An 18,357-nucleotide genomic window follows, 5' to 3' on the forward strand; every position below is an offset into this window, starting at 1 on the left:
GAAGCCTTGTTCATCACATCAATACATAGCACCAAAATCAGTGAGGATTTTTATGAAAGGAGCCAGGGAAATGAAAAACTAAGGCTTATCATCTCTCTCTGCATACAAAAAAGCTGTAATCTAATGTGAATTCTCTAATGGAAGCTGTTTTGGTTGAGGCATGACTGAGCATCTCTGAAACGTTTCTGTCTGTGTCTCTCTCCACTTCTGTTCCTCTCTTCCTCTGTCTGAGTGAGGATAAATTAGCAGAAGGAATTCAGAGCGAGGCTGCTTAGAGGAGGTTTTAAAAAAGCTTTGATCAGGACCCATGCCAGTAATCTGACAAATCCATAAGGGGAGCAACTCAAATCATGTTATTTTGTAGGAGGCTATATATTGGCAAGTCACCATGCCTTGTGTTTATGAATATGTGTTCGTCATCCTGCCCTGATGGTAATGAATGTGAGTGTCTCTAATTAATTATTTTAGTAATTTAGGAATCTTAGAAAATTACATTCCTATGTAATTTATGATTTGGATTCCTATATATTCGAGTTTCCCTGTGTGTACATTACGTACGTGTGTCACTGAAGCAGTCGATAAAAAACTCACCGAGACACTAGTTTTTAATCCTGCACTCCAGGTGGAGCAGATTTCCCCGTGTCTTTAACTCTGGCATGAAAATGTGCAGAAACAATTGATTTCATTTCTATATCCCTGCCACTCAGAATTAGTGCACTGGCCTGGAGGACAAGGGGCACAAAGTGAAGACAAAGGTAACTTAAGTACAATAGCTACACTTCAATTACTGTCATATAATGAAAAAGAGCTTCTCAATTTAATTCAGTGTTCTCTTACAGCTCACTTCAACAAATGATCCAAAGCCTTGCAGAGAGAAAGGATTATAGAGCTGTCATAATACCTCTCCCTTTCGCAAATCATGCGGAGAGAAAAGAGAGGGAGATGAATGGATCTGCAGGTTGGTAAGATGAAACAGAGAGAGAGAGAGAGAGAGAGAGAGAGAGAGAGAAGAGGCAATAAATAAAAGCCCAATTAAATCTACAAGTTTGATGAGGCGTGATCACATATTTCCTGACATCCCTGCATGTGTTTTGTCTGCGTGGTATTTTCAGAAACTACGAGAAAAACTAGGAGCTCTTGGTGGTGTAGGATGTGGTATTTCATCTACAAAAATCTGTCAGCTCCATTTTTAGTAATTAAACCAGACAAAGGCAGACAGTGTAGGCAAACTCACTAATAGTTCAGTGTCACTTGGCCGGCTGAGAGTCAACTAGAGTAAAAACTGCAGTGATGGTGATGAGTGTTTTTAAGGTCAGAATACGCCTTCCATCAAGTACACATAATTACACCACACACACACACACACACACACACACACACACACACACAGATAATGTCTGTTAGGTCAACTGTGGTCATTACCTCAGCTAGGTGAGTTGAGGAATCATTGCCACAGCAACAAAAGTTTGCCATGTGACCTTATCAAACCCTGTCCTCTTTCTTTCCCTTTCCCATCTTTTTCCTTTTCATGGCCACAGTTCATTTTGCCCTTTCTATTACCCTGCACGAAAAGTTCACCATCTATAGCATCTCTCTGAATGGTATCTAGGGAGAAGATCTCTTTAGTCAGGCTTCAACAACAAACAGAGAGATAGAGAGAGATATAGAGGAAAAAGAGAGAAAAATGTACCACTTTCATTTGTAACACCTAACACCCTCCGACATCCCAAAATTACCATGCCTACTCAACCCTCTCACACTTAAAGCTCCATCTGTATCACACGCTTGCTCTCCTCCTCTGTCTCACATACACACACAAACACAATCACATACAAGTAAGTTCTTTCATCCTCCCAAAAGATGCTTTGTCTCCTCAGCACGTTCTCCCACTATCTAACACCTCCCACCGCGTTCACCGCTCAAGCAAACTCTACATGATACTTCGGATTGTTTCCAAGCTACTGTTGCTACGGATGTCAGTCAACACGCTCCGCGCACACACACATGAACTCACACCATCACTGCCATCAAATAACCGGCTTATTTGTACTACCGGTCTGCCACTGAAACGTGTGTTAAGCAGATTAAAATGTTGAGGACTTAGCTGTGTTGGCATGCCAGCCTCAGGTTTGTTATGACTCAGCCCTACCGAAAGTGAAATGAAAGTCTCAGGCATGGCGTGCTTGAGAGAGACCAATTACTACTACTGACAGTATTGCCCTAAAATTCAATAAAAACAACTTGTTGGCATATTGGCTTTTTGTGTTGCTGCTTGTACTCGTCGGAGTATTTGGTGCTGTGGTTACAGGGGGGATTGATGTGTTCACATTTCCAAACATCTGTCTCCATCTGTCTGACACCCACTACCCTTGCAGGCTATCTCATCGTGTACTTCCTTTCCCATTGCTACTTAATTAGTATGATGTGTATTGCGATAGACTAATGATAGAAAAATATGGCCGCGGGTCCCATTTAGCCACGCTGTTGACTGTACTTCTATGAAGAATCCCTATGTGAAAAAAATGTGTATGAATATGTATCTAAAAAGATTGTAAAAATAAGATGGGTTGTACTACTAAAAAGGTTGTAAAGAGAGAGAAGTCCCCCCCCCCCTTTATACTTTTATTTATTCACTTTGTTGTGGATTTTTGTTTAATGTAATAATAACTGAAAAATAAATTATAAAATAGTTATAATTAGTACAGTTATAGTGATACAGGAGATGACTTTAGGGATGTCTTGATCAAGTTTTAAGCTATTTCCTGGTTCAAAACCATTAAGTTGATCATTTGAAATGATTGATATGATGTGCGTGAAAGTTTAACTGAGAAGTTTGGACTCCTGAAATTGATGTGAAGTGATTTGGTAGAGAGGGGACGTATCAGTCTGTTGTAGTTGTTACAGAGTTCCCTCACACCTAATCTTTGGCTGAGTACAGACACACAAACCCGATGACAGCCAAGTTGATTTTGGCCTGTTATCAACTCACTCACAGTTAGCAATTAAGAGCGTTAATTGGGGACAGCCGACATGACGTGCCGCCATCAACGTTTGGCATTTTGAGAGGTGAAACTCGGTCAGCACAGACTTTGCCAAACAGAGAGTCAAACTGGAGCGAAGCCATGTATTTTGCCAACGTTGGTCACTCGCACCAGTGTGGCCAAATCATGCTTCATATTGCGACACACTAATTCTCACTTGCATATACAAGAAAAGGGTGCACTGTAGAGTGTCATAAAGGTGAGCAGCATTGCAATGCTAGCAGGCTGAGGTGGATAAAATACAGTTAAGGAAAGTAAAGCTAGAGCCAGAAACTGATAAGCTTTATTTAAGCCAATACCACTCCTTTAATATACGCCCATCTGGATCAGCTAGGGACAGATGACGGCCAACCATCAGGAGGCAAGATCATGCGAGGCAAGTCATTTTATTGTGTTCAAACTGTGCTATGCTGCAATATGGAGGAGAGCGGATTTCATGAAATTTAATATAAATAAATATTGTTTGTGTAAGAATTAGTATATCTTCTTGCCTAAGTAACAAAGTCAGACTGCAGGATGGAGGATAATGTACTATTTGCTCTAAATAAAAAGTCATAAATTCATACTATTTGTGCAGTAATACGTAAGTACAAACTGACTCCTACACCTCAGCAAATAACCATTTTGTTCATAGATAATTAGTCTTACTGACACCCTGGATTTCTGTTCAATAAGTTAATTTCTTTCATTATTTAAATTGTTAGGTCGTGTTCATATTGACATTAGCGCTGCTTGAAAAAATAGTCACCCTCATTAATTTTAATAAGACCATTGGATCTGATTAGGCCTTTAAACTAAATGAAAACTCAAACTGGATATATTATTTCATTTTTCATCCTGTTGAGTCTCATACAGTTGACTTATCACACATACTCACACTACCTCATATTTCTTACGTTTTGAAAATAGGTTGTTTTTTTCCCGTTTTTTTCATTCGTTGCAGTTGTCTGTCACTTTGCTGCATAGTGTCAAATACATGTGCACTGTGTCTTGCATGGACCAACAGACAGGCCAAAATAGCAAGTTAAATAGCAGTGTGTAATGTTGTCTGCCACAGTGTCATTATATATCCTACCAGTGGGAGTCTCCAAAGTCACAAATTTTCATATTCTACACATTGCGGCTTTGAAGATTCTCGAATTATTCCCTGACAAAAAAAAAACCAACTAAATAAAACATTTTGCATTATGAATCAACTAAGAATGGATGCTGATTGTCCATGGGATTTTTATTGTGAAAAATGTTACCACAATAAAAGTAAGAATGCTGCTAGCAGCCCCAGTGAAAAAGAAGTGAGTTTAGCCAAAAAACAAACAAAAAAAGAATATTTGTTAAAAAAAACCTGAACATAAACAACACAAAGTTTTGCAGAGACAATAACATAATAACAGTGTTAGTAGGATTCAGGCAAATGCCATTACCAGACCATCTGTACAGTCCATCCTTCTTCACACATGGGTTTAGCACTACCTTGCAGTGGCTAGCCACATCACCCACGTATGTCAGTGAACTAGATATTGTTAGACTCCAATTGACAATAACACAATTTCATGTTCATGTTAAAAAAATAACGTGTTCAATGGTCTCTTGATTCTTAATCTTATACAGTGGGAGCCACAAGAGGGCACTAGAAGTCCTGTGTCAGTATAGTAGAAATAAATGTTAAATTAAGTTTTAAAATGGATTTTCTATGACCTTCACAGTTTTAGACTTGATATTCAGGGAAAGGACAAAAGACCCCAGCTGAGCTGCAAACTGCAAGAGGCAGCTCTAAGATGAACAAATATGAATCCAGCTACTTTGCCCTGAGTATATCTTTACCACAGCACAAAAAAGCAGAGCTACAGAGAAGAGACCTAACCTCACCTACAGAGTCAGTCAACTGTATTCAGGCCTCTTTTTTATCCTCATATCATACTGTCTTTGGAAAGGAACCACGCTGTCACACACACACAGTCTGGAAAACTCTATGTGAGGAGGCTGCTGGTACATTACCACTCTTCAATTTCAATTTTGGTGGAGGTGAGAGAAAGACCATATTGTGCATTAAACTGGTTGAAAGCACATTATGCATTTATTACTGTGAATCATAGTATTTCATAGTCTTATTTTAACAGTAACTTACTTAATGTTAGCTTATGTAATTATCACAAAATCTTTCTATGTAACAAGTTAAACAACTGGCTTATCCTTTGTTACACCATTGTGAGTTTACTGAAACTGGAAGTGGGTGAACTTTTTATAATGTTAAGACCATGATAAACAGCCGGGGATGGCTTAGGGCTGTGCAGCAAACATTTTCTTCCACTCATAAGGCCATACATTTGTTTTAAAAGCCTCTCCATTGTGAACACAATATAGGAGCTACAGCCTCAGTTGTTGCACTCTCATGGCTCACCCAGCAGGTTTGTTCATTTCTTTGAAGACACTTGACTGTATCTAACCAAACCCACAAAAATAAGGGGATGCAAATCGGTTATTCTGAATGTAGGAAAAAACTACATTGCAATTCTGACTGCATTGTAAATATGGCATTTATGCTTGTTCATGTATTCATTTTAGGAATGTTACAGTCTTCTCATTTCTCAATACAGGTCTGATGTTTTCGTTTTTGTATCCTTGCGTCTGTTTCCACTCTACTTTGCCGCATTTTGTTTTTATCGAAACACCAACTTTTCCACCTTAATCAAGCGTAATTGAGATATTTCAAGGTTCAGATGCACAAACTGAAAATGCGCATAAAAACAAGTGAATGGAAACCACTCTCTGTCACCTGTCCGCACATTGCCCACAATCACACGCCCAAAAACATACAATCAGATCAGTAGATAAAGGAGTCAACATAGAACAACAGTGCATGCTGTAAAACCTCAACCGACTGCTAGAAACTGTCTGACTTCACCTGTCAATGAATCACCAACTTCTTGACCGACAGCAAGCAATTTGAGGTTGGAGAAGCCTCAGGAATGTGCACTCTTTCCCCTACTCTATCTCTCCACCATTGACTGCTCCTGCGAAATTCCCTCAGGCAAAACTTTCAGATGACACAATAATGATTGGCTGCATCTGAGGTTGTGAAGTTGTATAATAGCTGTATGTTTGTGAATATTTCTATATGTTTGTTTTTGGCACACAGTTAAATTCCTTTTTTGAGTGAGCATACTAATAAATTTGATTTTGATTTTCCAATTTCACAGAAAACACTTAAGCGTGCGAGTGACTGATCTTTGTTCTAAAAGCTTTAAAAACAAGACGAATCGCTCAACCATGCATCGTTTCCATAGGAACCAACAAAACTCTTCTTCTTTCCGACCTCTGCCTCATGGAGTAATATCACACTTGGGTTCATTGTAATGAAAATCCAATACAAGCATTCACACATTTCCAGTTTTGTTTCCCCTGGGTTCAGCAGATCCAAAAAGAACAAATTGAATTTTCAATAACAAAACGAAACCTCCATTTTTCTTGCAATGAAGCCATGGAAAATGGTACTTAATGCCCTTACTACATAAGTATACATATGTGTTTTGTGCATGAACAGAGAGCAGAGTTCTCTAATTAGAAAATATAATGATACACTGAGATGTTGTATAAGAGGGTTGTATAATGGCACTGGAGCAGTAACAAAGTGTCCAAACTATGTTCGGATCATTAAACCTGCAATAACTGTTTTTCTTGGCAACTTGGGGCATGACATATCATCGCCTTTTAAGTTGATGTGTGCAACTTGTTCGCAAACAATTGCTTATTTACACATCCAGCAGTTACGGAGAAACATCCATTTGGAGTCATGTTTTTGACCACCTGGCAAATTTAGCTCTGTCTTTGGTCTCTACCAACTCCACAGGGAAAAGTCTGGCTCATAAGGTGTAAATACTCAACTTTGTTGACCAACTAGTTGCTGTGTACTGGAAACAGCTGCCTGCTGTAGCTGAAAATGGCGCAAAGAGAGCGGGGAGAGTGAACCACAAAAGCAGATTTGTCTGATAATTCACAATATGTCCATCACAACAAGCAACCTCTGTCATTTAATATGCTGTTATTATGGAAATACAGGTTATGTTGGTTTCCTTGTTTTCCCTATGGTAATGTTAAGTAGACACATTTAAGTGGTTAGATTGATGCATTAATTAAATTCAGAAGAAATATTGTTTAGTTACCCCACATACTGTATGTCATAATGTACTTATAATATAATGTCTAGACTCAGATCATCAGATCAGAGCATTAGATACAGCATAGTTAGTAGTTCAGATCAGCATTTTGCCAGCTTATGGCTGTTTTACATTCAGTTAAGAAAAAAACACTCTTTATACATACACTTTAAATAGTTTTTTTTCTTTTTCGTAACATAAGATCTCAAGATAGGCACAGAATGAGCCTAATCAAAGCAACTAAAGACCACTGAGGAAAGGGAACAAATGGGCTATGAGAGCTTTTGAAGATATGCTCTGAAGCCAGGGGTGATCACAGTGGGCAAAATGTCTGTTTTCAAGACTATTGTGGTCCCACTGTGACTTGATATGAGGCTCATTACAGCCAAAAGCATCAGGGTGCTGGTGTGAGCTGCAAGGCTTTGACACCACCATCCGATCTCAAATTGCCATATTCTCCAAGGGAGAGTCTTCATAACATACTGGTTCTCTACACACAGAGAGCAAAGCACACAAAACCCACAAAAACAGATACTCAATCTAAACCTGAAAAACATTTTTGTCTTGCTGTAAAAGGGGCAGGGGATTTCTCTAGTGGTACTGAGCAGAAGGCCTCCATGATCCACAGATGGCTTGATGAACTGCAGGGCATTCACATGGCAATAAAGAAAGAAGGATGAAACAAACCGAGATACATGCTTTATCACACACTTACAGACTCAAACATAGAAGAAAAAGTCCAAATGATTGAAAACCACAGATCCAATTCGGTGTGAAATTTGAGAAAACTGAATCTGTGTGTGAGAGCGAGAGAGAGGGAAAGACCCACATCTCCTGCTATGTCTTCTAGTTGCACACAGAACTCACTTTGAGCCATTCACAAAATATCCAACACAGGGAAAAAATCTAATTTATACAATAAATCAGCCAGACTAAAATTCATAGCTTGGAAGTTAAAAAAAATATATATTTTATTTGAAGGTCATAACATGGATGATCCCAACCCTGGAACTGAAGCCCAGTCTGCAGTATTTCAGAGAAAAGGGCGAGACTACCTCTATGTATTACTCAAAAAACATGTCTTACTTACTGAGAACTTATGTAGCTGAGCCATAATTAATGTTATTAGTTCCACGTAATTTCCCTTTTATGACCAGTCAGTATGTCTGCCATGAAAAAACCTTGGAGCATTTATACCCTCAGTCCATTCACACAGGACTGACATTTTCCTAACTATTCTATTGGCCAAAATAGAAAACACCATGTGTGCAGAGTTTCCTACAGTATTTACTCAAACCTACAAAGATTTATAAAGCTAGTGCCAGTCAAGAACTATATTCACAAAAATAAACCAAAACTATTGATAAAAAAATCTGTTTCAAATCACAGAATACAAATTTCTATATTTATATTTCATTATTTGTTTGTCTTGCAGGTCGCCTGCAAGAGCAATCGATTCACAGCCCAAAGGTAACATACAGACTTCCACTGTGGATTTAAGTCTTAAATCCACAGGGCTGAATTATCCCTCACTCTCACTATCTGTCTTGGCCTATGATTCTCCTTGTCTTTCACCATTCAGCATTATCACTGAGGATTCTCAAAGCGCCTGTGGAGTAATTCTCACTCACTTTCTCGTCCAATTTTTATCCTTCACTCTCTGTTTCACTCATTCAGTCAGTGACACACGGGGTCACTCACTCAGTAACAAACACATGATCAAGCACCTGCACACAAACACACCTGCCCATTACTAATGACTAATGGTTCAAATGTCTAATGATTTGAGAGTAGCAGTGGTGTTGTGGTAGTATTACTCTGTGGTTCATATCCAAGCAACACAAATCCCAAAGGACCAAGCTTAGCTTCTCTTTGTGCACACAGACACACACACACACACACACACACACATTTAAAACTTAAACACAGCTAGAGACAAAGACAGGAGCACACACAAACTTGTTCTTTTGTTCTAAAATATATTTACATAAGTCTTTAGAAATTCACATATCTTTGCATTTACATAGTCCCTAATCACATCTGTGACTAAACCAGCTGACAGCCCACTGCCTCACAGTATGTTATGCCTAAAATACACATTTCCTCTAATGTTTTTAAAGCAGAATATGTGTGCAATATAAAAAAGCACTGGTTACTGGGACACAATTGAAAAATCACAAATGGATCTCGTATCTCCGACCGTGCATATCTCTGTCTCCCACGCATCTCCCAGCTCAGATATCGCTGCCAAATATCACCCCACAGATTGTCTAAGTGTGATAGCCAATGAGCACCAGCTAGCAGGCAGCTTTAGTTATTCTGACCCTGATCCATAAACAGCAGTGAAGTTCTACATTACAAAAATAGAGCGGATGGGACCCCAGATCCATCAGATCAACATCACAGAGAGGTTTCATCATTGCCACAGTGAGACTTTTTCCCACTAGCCTGACAGATGCTGGCAAAAGGCATAGGGTAGACATCAATTTTGAAGCACTACAAGCACCCTAATACTATGAAGCAGGTGCAGGGACCAGGCACAAAGATGGGAATGGAGTGAAATAACAAAAGAGAAGAGTAAGAGATAGCAGAGTGGTGGATGTGTGCAACCAGATTCCAAAATAGTCACTGGTTCCTAATAGCTCCCAATGGTTTTTGATGGCAAATCTTTAAATAAATAAATCTTAAAATACTAACAGTTCTGTCTTTAGGTGTATCATTCACAAGTTTTGCAAGTGAAGTGTTTCTATTCCAGTCTGCCACACCACAGCACTACTATAAAAGTGATATTACACCATGCACAATTATAGCTTTACTGGAGAAATTAGCCAAAGTCAATTAAAACCTCCCAGCTCTCAGTTGTTCTGTTGATATGTAATTAGGGTTCCTTAATTAGCCCTTACCAGCAGGTAATGTTTCTATAATAATCCTCAAGAATTCAATATTTCTTGATATTGGCTGCAACAGTTTTTTTAACCGTAGTTGATTTAATGTTACACCACATTTCACACCGCACTGTTGCCAGTCACTTGATGCCACTGAAAACAGATGGTAAAAGCAAACAAACATGCCCCCTTTTATTTAGCCAAGTGCATGAATTTAGAAATTCTGTGATGGCAGAATTTGAGCTGATCCCCAAGAGGCTATAAAGATTGTAATATCTAAACGGTTCAAACATTGTTCATTATGCATTGGATCATAAAGCCATAACACAGACAGCTGCCTTTCAAAAGACGCCAAACTTGCAGATGGCACACATTTGTCATCAAGGCTGTCTCATCTTTTGTTCATACTGTACATCAGCTAGGTTATTTTAAAGGTTGAATCACTATTGCATGCTACAGCTGTGCCTTCCTTTGTCCAGTAAATATCGACCGGGTGCTGAGGGCTTTTGACAGACTGGCCCTTTGGTCAATTTACTCATTATGTACAGGGAGCACAGACACCATCATCACCAACAGTGCTTGGTAGATAACATGTTGTGGTGCTTCAGTAGGTGACCAGCATTGATTGACCTATCATTATCTCAAAAAATATTTATGTCGTAAGGTTTAAAATATACTGTATATGTATTAAAAAAAAGCCAATAAATCTAAACATAATATTCTGTTCTGATTATATAGTACCTGGTTTCCAAGGTAACAGGTGATGGAAGACTCTGTAAAGCTAAAAACAACTGCACAGTAGCGAAAACAGCTTACTTTGGGTAATGATAGATTTATCACTCAAGGTGCCAAAGAGACACCACAGAGTGAATAATCTACTTAATACTAAATTGGTAAATTAAAAAAACAAGTTTACTCTACCCCACTTAAGTCCTAATCCCTCACTGCTGCTTAACTCCCTCCCAGGCAAGGTGCTATCCTGACAGCAGCCTTTCCTGTCCCATTTCCCTCTCAGCACCCAGGCCATTGATTAATCTTTGGGGGAACATGTAGAGGGGGCCTGTGTATCCTTGAAACATCTTACCGGTGGCTGCTGAGAGTTGAGCACCCCCCTCTTGGTGGACCCCCCTCTGGAGCTGAGCCTCTTCCACGACTCTGAGAAACGCCCCCTGGTGGTGGGACGCCCTGGCCCAGATGTCCCAGACGCAACAGAGGAATCATCCCGGGTGGAGAACGGCCGGTCCCTGCGCAACTCCCTCCGCTCAGCCCACTTCTTCTTGGAAGCCATTGGTGTTGAAAATGTGGTCAAAGAGATGTGGGAAGCAGAGCAGCCACTCTGTCGAGGAGTCAAGGAGGCGGTTCTTTAATCAAACTAGTGCCACAGGTGGCATCTTCACTTCATTCACAACTCTGCTGCCTGCTGAAGTACCCCGATTCTCTCAGTCTCTGTCTCCTCGCTCTCTTTAGGTCTTCTTTTTCACTTGGAAAAGATTGTGCAAGAGAAATTTCCGACTCCTTTCTCCTTGTTTCTTTCACTTTTTCCCTCTTCTGATCTCTTGATCAAAAGGAGTGGGACATTAGATCTTCACCTGCTCGACTGCACTCCTGTGCTCTTCTTTTCTTCCCTGTAGCCTTCCTCTGTGAGGGATGAGAGTCAGAGAGGAGAAGTGGCGAAGCAGAAGGTGCTGTCTGCACCCTGTTGCATGTGCCGTTACTGTGGCTCGGCCGTTGATGCTGTTTTCCCTCCTCACAGGCAGAGAGAGAGAGAGAGAGAGAGAGAGAGAGAGAGAAACAGGGAAACCAGGCAAGGGAAAGAGAGAGGGAGGGCGGGAGAGAGGAGGAGGGAGTTGGAGGGTACGATATTCAGATCCGGGTGAAAGGGGCTTCAAGATAGAGACAAAATAATAGCAAGGAGCTCACAGAGTGGAGAGAGAAAGAGCAGGAAATAAGAGCAAATGACAGTGAGACAGGTGGAGAGAGGGGAAAAAAAGGGTACCAGACAAGGAAAACGAAGAGACAAGCAGGAGTCTCTGGAGTGCAGGGTTCCTGTTGAGCATTGTGCAGAGCGGCTTTAAGCTGACTGAGAGGTACAGGACAGACAGGGGTGTCAGTAAGTCACTCTCTCACTGTGACCACTCTGCTCTGAATACCCACAGCTACTAAACCTCTCCTCTCTCGCCTCTTCCTCTTGCTCCCCGAGCTTTCATTCAATCTCACTCTCTCGCTCTTTTCAGCGCAGGGTACGCGTCTCCCCCTCTTCTACTCCTTTCTCTTCTTCCTCTTTGATGCACATGGTTCACAGTTCACGAGTTAAGCCACCTGAGCTTCAGTTTCTCTGCTGCAACTGAAGAATATAGGACGATAGCAAATAAAACTGGCTGTTCGCGATCTTGTCCACAGTCTCCTGCTGCATTACTGGTCATCTCCTTTCGCTCTCACACTTCTCACTCAAAGTCTGAGTTGACTGAATGTCAGTAATGTCTTCAGATGCAGTTGTGAGAAGAAAAACAAAGCTTGTTATTTTTATTAGAATCTAAAATGCTTCTGACTCTATTATGGCCAAAAAAGATGAGAAGAAAAAATATTCAGGGACTATAAAAACAAGAGAGCGAGAGAGAGAAAGAGAGAGAGAGAGCAAGTGAGATAGTGGAATAGCAGGATAGAGACATGGAGACAAAGTAAGGAGAGTTGACAGTGTCTGAACAACAGGGACATTGTTGTCGTCGCTCCCAGCAACCACTCACCACCTGGGAGTAGCTCCTGCATGTATTTATATGTGTGTGTGTGTGTGTGTGTGTGTGTGTGAGAAGAGAGAGAGAGAGAGAGAGAGAGAGAGAGAGAGAGAGATTGTATTATATGACTGAGCAAGTTAGAGACAGGGAAAGTGAAAAAGCAAGACAGATATTCCCTTGAGGATGAGAAGGAGGGAGACGGAGAGGCAGTGGGAGTAAAAACACATAATCACAACTTTTGATCAAATATAGAAGGACACCATGGGGGCCTTCAAAGTTAGCTGTCACTTATGTATTCAATCAATGGCACAAGAATTAAATTCTTGCCGATCATAACCAATTTCATCATCATTAAAGCTGAATGGAATGAGTGGAATTACACTATAGCTTCAGTTGGAGAATCTTAGAAAATATAAATATCTTTGGGTTTTGTCATTTTTCTCTATTTTCCAACATTTTATAGATAAAACAGTTATTTAACTGAGGAAAAAAATAAGGTAGATTAATGAATGAATAATAATGAAAATAATATTTGTGCAGCCAAAGTAGACACTGTATATTATTACCTTCTGTATTATGTATCCTCTACAATACTCCAAACAACAGTAGGTATTTTAGCTATAAGTTTGCGTGATAGTAAACTGGTGCATTAAAATACAAATGCATATCTTCATTTCCATTTCAACTCGTATAGGTTAGCTCAGTAAATGCAACCAACCAACATTACATTTTAACATTAAAATCACATTTTAAAGTAGCTGGTGTACACAATGCAACAAGTGCACATGAAAAGCAAAGAAAAAGCTATGTAATGTTAAATGTAACGTGTTTTGTTCACTTGTAACCTCTAATAAAGCCCTGGCTAATTTACTGGAGGTTTTGGTAGAAAATGTTAATAAAGAAACACTGTTGCCTCTCAGTTGTAACTAATATTAATACTACACTTTTAGCTTCGCTGGCTAGCATGCTTAGCAACTGCCGAGCAAAATGTCCCGGCTAAAGTATTAACTCATTATTTTGACTGATAACTTATTAACTACGATGGATGCATTGCTTAACATAACTACAATGTGTGTAAGTAAGTTATTTTAATGTTGACTGTATCTTACCTGCAGTATATGATGAGAGTATCAACTGTCCTGCTCAGAAATTGCTGTTTGACACATGACCACTAGGGGTCTGAAGTTATTTTCAAAATAAATTCACTTCTGAGCATTTGGATTATTTATCAACATTAATCCAGTATTCACAAGCAGACAAAGCTAGTGGCTTTATTTAAAGAGCATAGACCTTTTTTTCCTACAAACATGCAGCCCAAAGTTCTTCACATAGCATGAACTGAAACAACACATCCGAACACAAATTAACAATAATAAATAAATTAAATTAAATTTTGCAAGGCTAAAAATCGATACAATATGAACAATAAAATGTAAAACATAAACAATGTAAAAGTTAGATAGAAAAAAATAAATAAACACCAAGGAGATGTAAAAGCTAATTATTAAAACCTAAAAACCACAGCTGGAGCATTACTTCAAATTAAAAGCCTGATTAAAAAGACAGGTCTTTAATTTAATTTAAAAATACAGAGAGAGCGCGTCATCCTAATACATTTGACTTTTGAGCAGAAGATAGTCGTTGCTTTCCAAAATATGGCCACCACTGACTGGACTTCTGAGCCGAAATAGCTCAGTTGGGAGAGCGTTAGACTGAAGATCTGAAGGTCCCTGGTTCGATCCCGGGTTTCGGCATATTCAGGTTGGAGTTTTGGTAAGACATTGCTGTGATGGTTATAAGTGCTGATTCAGATGTTAAAAGATAAATTAAGATCTCCAAATGTTATGTGAAAAGTTCTTGCTCTCGGAAATCTCTGTAAAACATTTCCGAATCGGTCTTCTGCTTTTGGGCCAGTGGCCACCGTACATTTGACCATTGAACCAAAAACTGTATTTACTGTGCGAAATCTTTGTACAAATTTTTTGGACGGTGTTACCATTTGGCTCAAACCCCACATTACTTTTGCCTTTCGAGCCGAAATAGCTCAGTTGGGAGAGCGTTAGACTGAAGATCTAAAGGTCCCTGGTTCGATCCCGGGTTTCGGCATATGGAGGATCCACTTTTGGTAAAATATTGCCGTGATGGTTTGAGGTGGATTCTCTGTTAATGTAAAGAAATAATACTGGTGTCCAGGTGTGCTGGCCATTTTGTTGATGTAAATTGAGAGTAGGCTTTTTATTCAGACTACAAAGCATGATGTGTTGTGTGTGATATGGAAATGTGTGTTTTTGTTGTAGGTGATATATGAATATATGGAGAAGGCTGTGAGAACTGCTACTTCAATACTAAAAGATCTAAAACAACACAAAAAAAAAAAAAAAAAACACACACACAACTGCATAGTAGTTTTTTCAACTTTTGTAAAAGAAAAAAATTGTTTGATTGTTTTTGCAATTATATAAATTACATACTTATCGACACAGAGAGAGGGATGCCGGAGATAAGACTGATGTATTGACTTTTTAAATAAATTTTTCAAAAAATGCAAGACAAAGACATAAAGTTTATCCAATATTATAATTTCTCAAACCAATCTGGGGCTACCTCTTGAACATAGACAACCAAATGTCACGCTAAACTCAAATGTACAGTATGCATAGCGAGATGAAATGTACACTTTGAAAAGCAGAAGGGGAAATAAGAGTTGCAGACTACACCAGAGGAGCATTTAGTAAATCTGACACGGCGTATTTAAAGTTTTGGACCAGTCTCGGTGCGCACTCGCTGACATCTGCCTTCCTCCTGTCTCCCAGTACCACCCCCCTTTCTTTAACATCAAAGATCCACCTACACAGGGTCGTGTGGTTGCCATGGTTACTAACACAAAAACTTAGACGTTGCATCATCAGCGCTTCATTATAATCCTCTCGTGTAACACTGTGCATTCTCGTGTACAATTTCACACCGTTACATCCATGGTAACACATATTGCCCCACATCAGCAACAAACACACAACCAGTCACCAGCAAGAATATTCATGTTTTCTGTCTCTTAGAAGCACCACACACACACACACACACACACACACACACACACACACACACACACACATAGGCTACATGTGCTTTGCAACCATCAGGATCACTTACTGAAAACCTTAATTTCCAGTTAACAGTTTTCCAGTTGATCATATTGTCTCACACATAGCATGGAAATGATTTCATAGCAAGTATATTGAGTCTAGAAAAAAAAAGTAATAAGAGCAACAAGTGTGATGGTGACTTGTAAATGGCTGAAGTCCAAATAAATAAACACATTATACATAACGCCTACAGAGTTGCAGGTCATTTCATTAAAGAAGTAACTTTTTTGGATGGGGTTTTTAATTGGCTGTCTGATTAGTAGAATATTTTTTCTGGGGTTGTGTAGAGTGTCAAGCTCAGACTCTAACAAGTTACAGAAAAAATAAAAAATAAAGAAATAAAAGAGCAAAGCATGCCCCTGCGAAATGAGCAGCCATTAGCTAAAGGAATAACAAAATACTTAAGAAAATTGGCCAGTTAGCTTTTAATCTCCAAAACAAATATAGTAGTTGTCAGACTTTCTTAACAAGACGTTACTTTTTGATCTTGAAGTTTTCTGATGATCAAATCCCATTTAACTCCCAAAAGCTGTGAAAAAAATTTTTTAAACCCTGAAGTTTTGTCACCACCACAGAGAAAACCATACTGTTTCAACCATATTTAAATACACAAACTGAGTTTGTGAAACAAATGATTCAGCTGCTGCTCCACACCAATCTATCCAACAAACATTCATCCAGAGCTTAGATTCTTTTCTAAATAAGAGATTTGAAATCATTGCACATAAAATCTTTTCCACAGTATTTATCGGCAACAAAAAAGCTACTTTTCTGACATTTATGTAGAAAATGATTTATTGTTTTCAGACTAAAAGCCTTATTGCAACCATTTAAATTTTACAAATATTAGAGTGTTATGATAATAATAATAATAATAAGTCTCATTGACTTATATATATGCACTTACAACACAAATTTAAGAGTAACATTATCTTAAGAAGCGGACAAATTCTGCAATGCTGTAAACATTTTCATGTTGAAATGTTGGAAATAATTATGATCTTATCTTGTGAAATTAATTAGCAGCAGTAAAAGCAGCTGTTACAATTATGCAGATGAGCTTCTAAAATCATTTCAGGACCTAATCAGCTTATAATGTGTATAGAAAGAAATACATGTAAATATAAATACAGTACACAATGATCCATTGTTTGTCTGTTGTGTTTAAGCTCCTGGGGGAACAGGAAGTGTGTTTCCTACCTTAATCTCTGTGCACAACGGGGTCAGAACTCTTCTAGAGTGAGATTTCCTCGTCATTTTCCTCTGAAGGACAAAATCAGAGAGAGAGAGAAAGAGAGAAGAAAAGTAAGAAAATATCTGTTGCACTTCACAATGACATGAATAGGCTCCACAATCTCATCAGAAAGCCATTCAGTTAATCACCTAATCTCTACTTTTTGATTGCCTTGCACTTCAAATCTTACATGAAATAATACATGAAAATTTTTTAAAAAGTTCATAATTTCCTCCTCACAGTTTTAACATACTAGCAAAAACCCAAAAATATAATAATGTTTGAATTTAATTTAGTATTTTTCTGACAGTCAGTTAGTGTTGTCATGTACTTAATTCACGAAGATCTGTTGATTCGGCAGTCTTTATACTGTGAGCAAGATGCAATGTGTTGAATAGAGTTGCCTAAGACTAGTTTTGGTAGTTTATTTACACTGAGAAGACTCATTCCCTCCATCACTATTCCCTCTATTGCACAGCTATCACAGTTGTTTTACATTCATTACATTAACTAAATTTACCAATTAGTTTGTAAGAGGGGCTTTAGGTCATGAAAATGCAAGTTAATAAATACAATGTTTTCGAGGCTAATATGAATGTCTGTTTTGTTGGTCTGTTAGTTGCAAGCAAGATTTTAAAATTAGTTTTTATCATGAACTTGCCTCATTATTGTTTTGCAAACTGCATTAGATGTAAAAATTGTGGTCTGGCTTTGCTCTCAAGATGCTTTTGGTTCAGGTGTTACCAAGACACAGAAAATTAATGTTTCCAATTACTGAGAAAGATAACACCAAGAGGCAAACTGCATAATGTGGATTTAATGATCAAATTGGCCAAAAATAGACTACACAAAAATAGGCTACAAATAGGCTACTGTAAAATAAATAAAAATTTAGAGAATTAGAGAAGTTCACCACTGTCATGAACAGGTGCTATGACGCCAAAGAACCAAAAATCTTATAAAATGAGAAGAGGGTCTTCTATGTAATGCCTTACTCTCTCCTTATTTGATTTAAAAGATGAGATTTTCCTAATTGGATTTCATGGTGATTTTTATTATTATTTCTGTGGTGCTCATGATCTGATTACTGCTGCTGTAATCAGTCTCTTCTCTCATCCTTATACCGACCATATACATACTGACAGGAGAGAATATCCTGATTTATATC

General features: G+C 38.6%; 1 protein-coding gene and 2 non-coding genes across 13 annotated transcripts in view; 2 read left to right on the top strand and 1 right to left on the bottom strand.

Moving 5' to 3' along the window:
• trpm3 (transient receptor potential cation channel, subfamily M, member 3) overlaps window positions 1-11,761 on the bottom strand; it is a 138,885-nt gene extending 127,124 nt beyond the window's left edge. For all 11 annotated transcript variants that reach the window (XM_051422644.1, XM_051422643.1, XM_051422634.1 and 8 more), the window contains exon 1: window positions 11,165-11,761. In XM_051422644.1, the coding sequence (XP_051278604.1) occupies window positions 11,165-11,368 (204 nt within the window). In that variant the 5' untranslated portion in view covers window positions 11,369-11,761. The remainder of the gene's footprint in view (window positions 1-11,164) is intronic.
• A 2,732-nt stretch (window positions 11,762-14,493) lies between these two features.
• On the top strand, window positions 14,494-14,566 carry trnaf-gaa (transfer RNA phenylalanine (anticodon GAA)). Its single transcript has one exon. It is a non-coding gene; the product is annotated as a tRNA-Phe (tRNA).
• Window positions 14,567-14,845: 279 nt separating this feature from the next.
• trnaf-gaa (transfer RNA phenylalanine (anticodon GAA)) lies at window positions 14,846-14,918 on the top strand. Its single transcript has one exon. It is a non-coding gene; the product is annotated as a tRNA-Phe (tRNA).
• The last annotated feature ends 3,439 nt before the right edge of the window (window positions 14,919-18,357 follow it).

The sequence above is a fragment of the Dicentrarchus labrax genome, unplaced genomic scaffold (genome assembly GCF_905237075.1).
Source record: "Dicentrarchus labrax unplaced genomic scaffold, dlabrax2021, whole genome shotgun sequence".
NCBI classification, from domain to species: Eukaryota; Metazoa; Chordata; class Actinopteri; family Moronidae; genus Dicentrarchus; species Dicentrarchus labrax.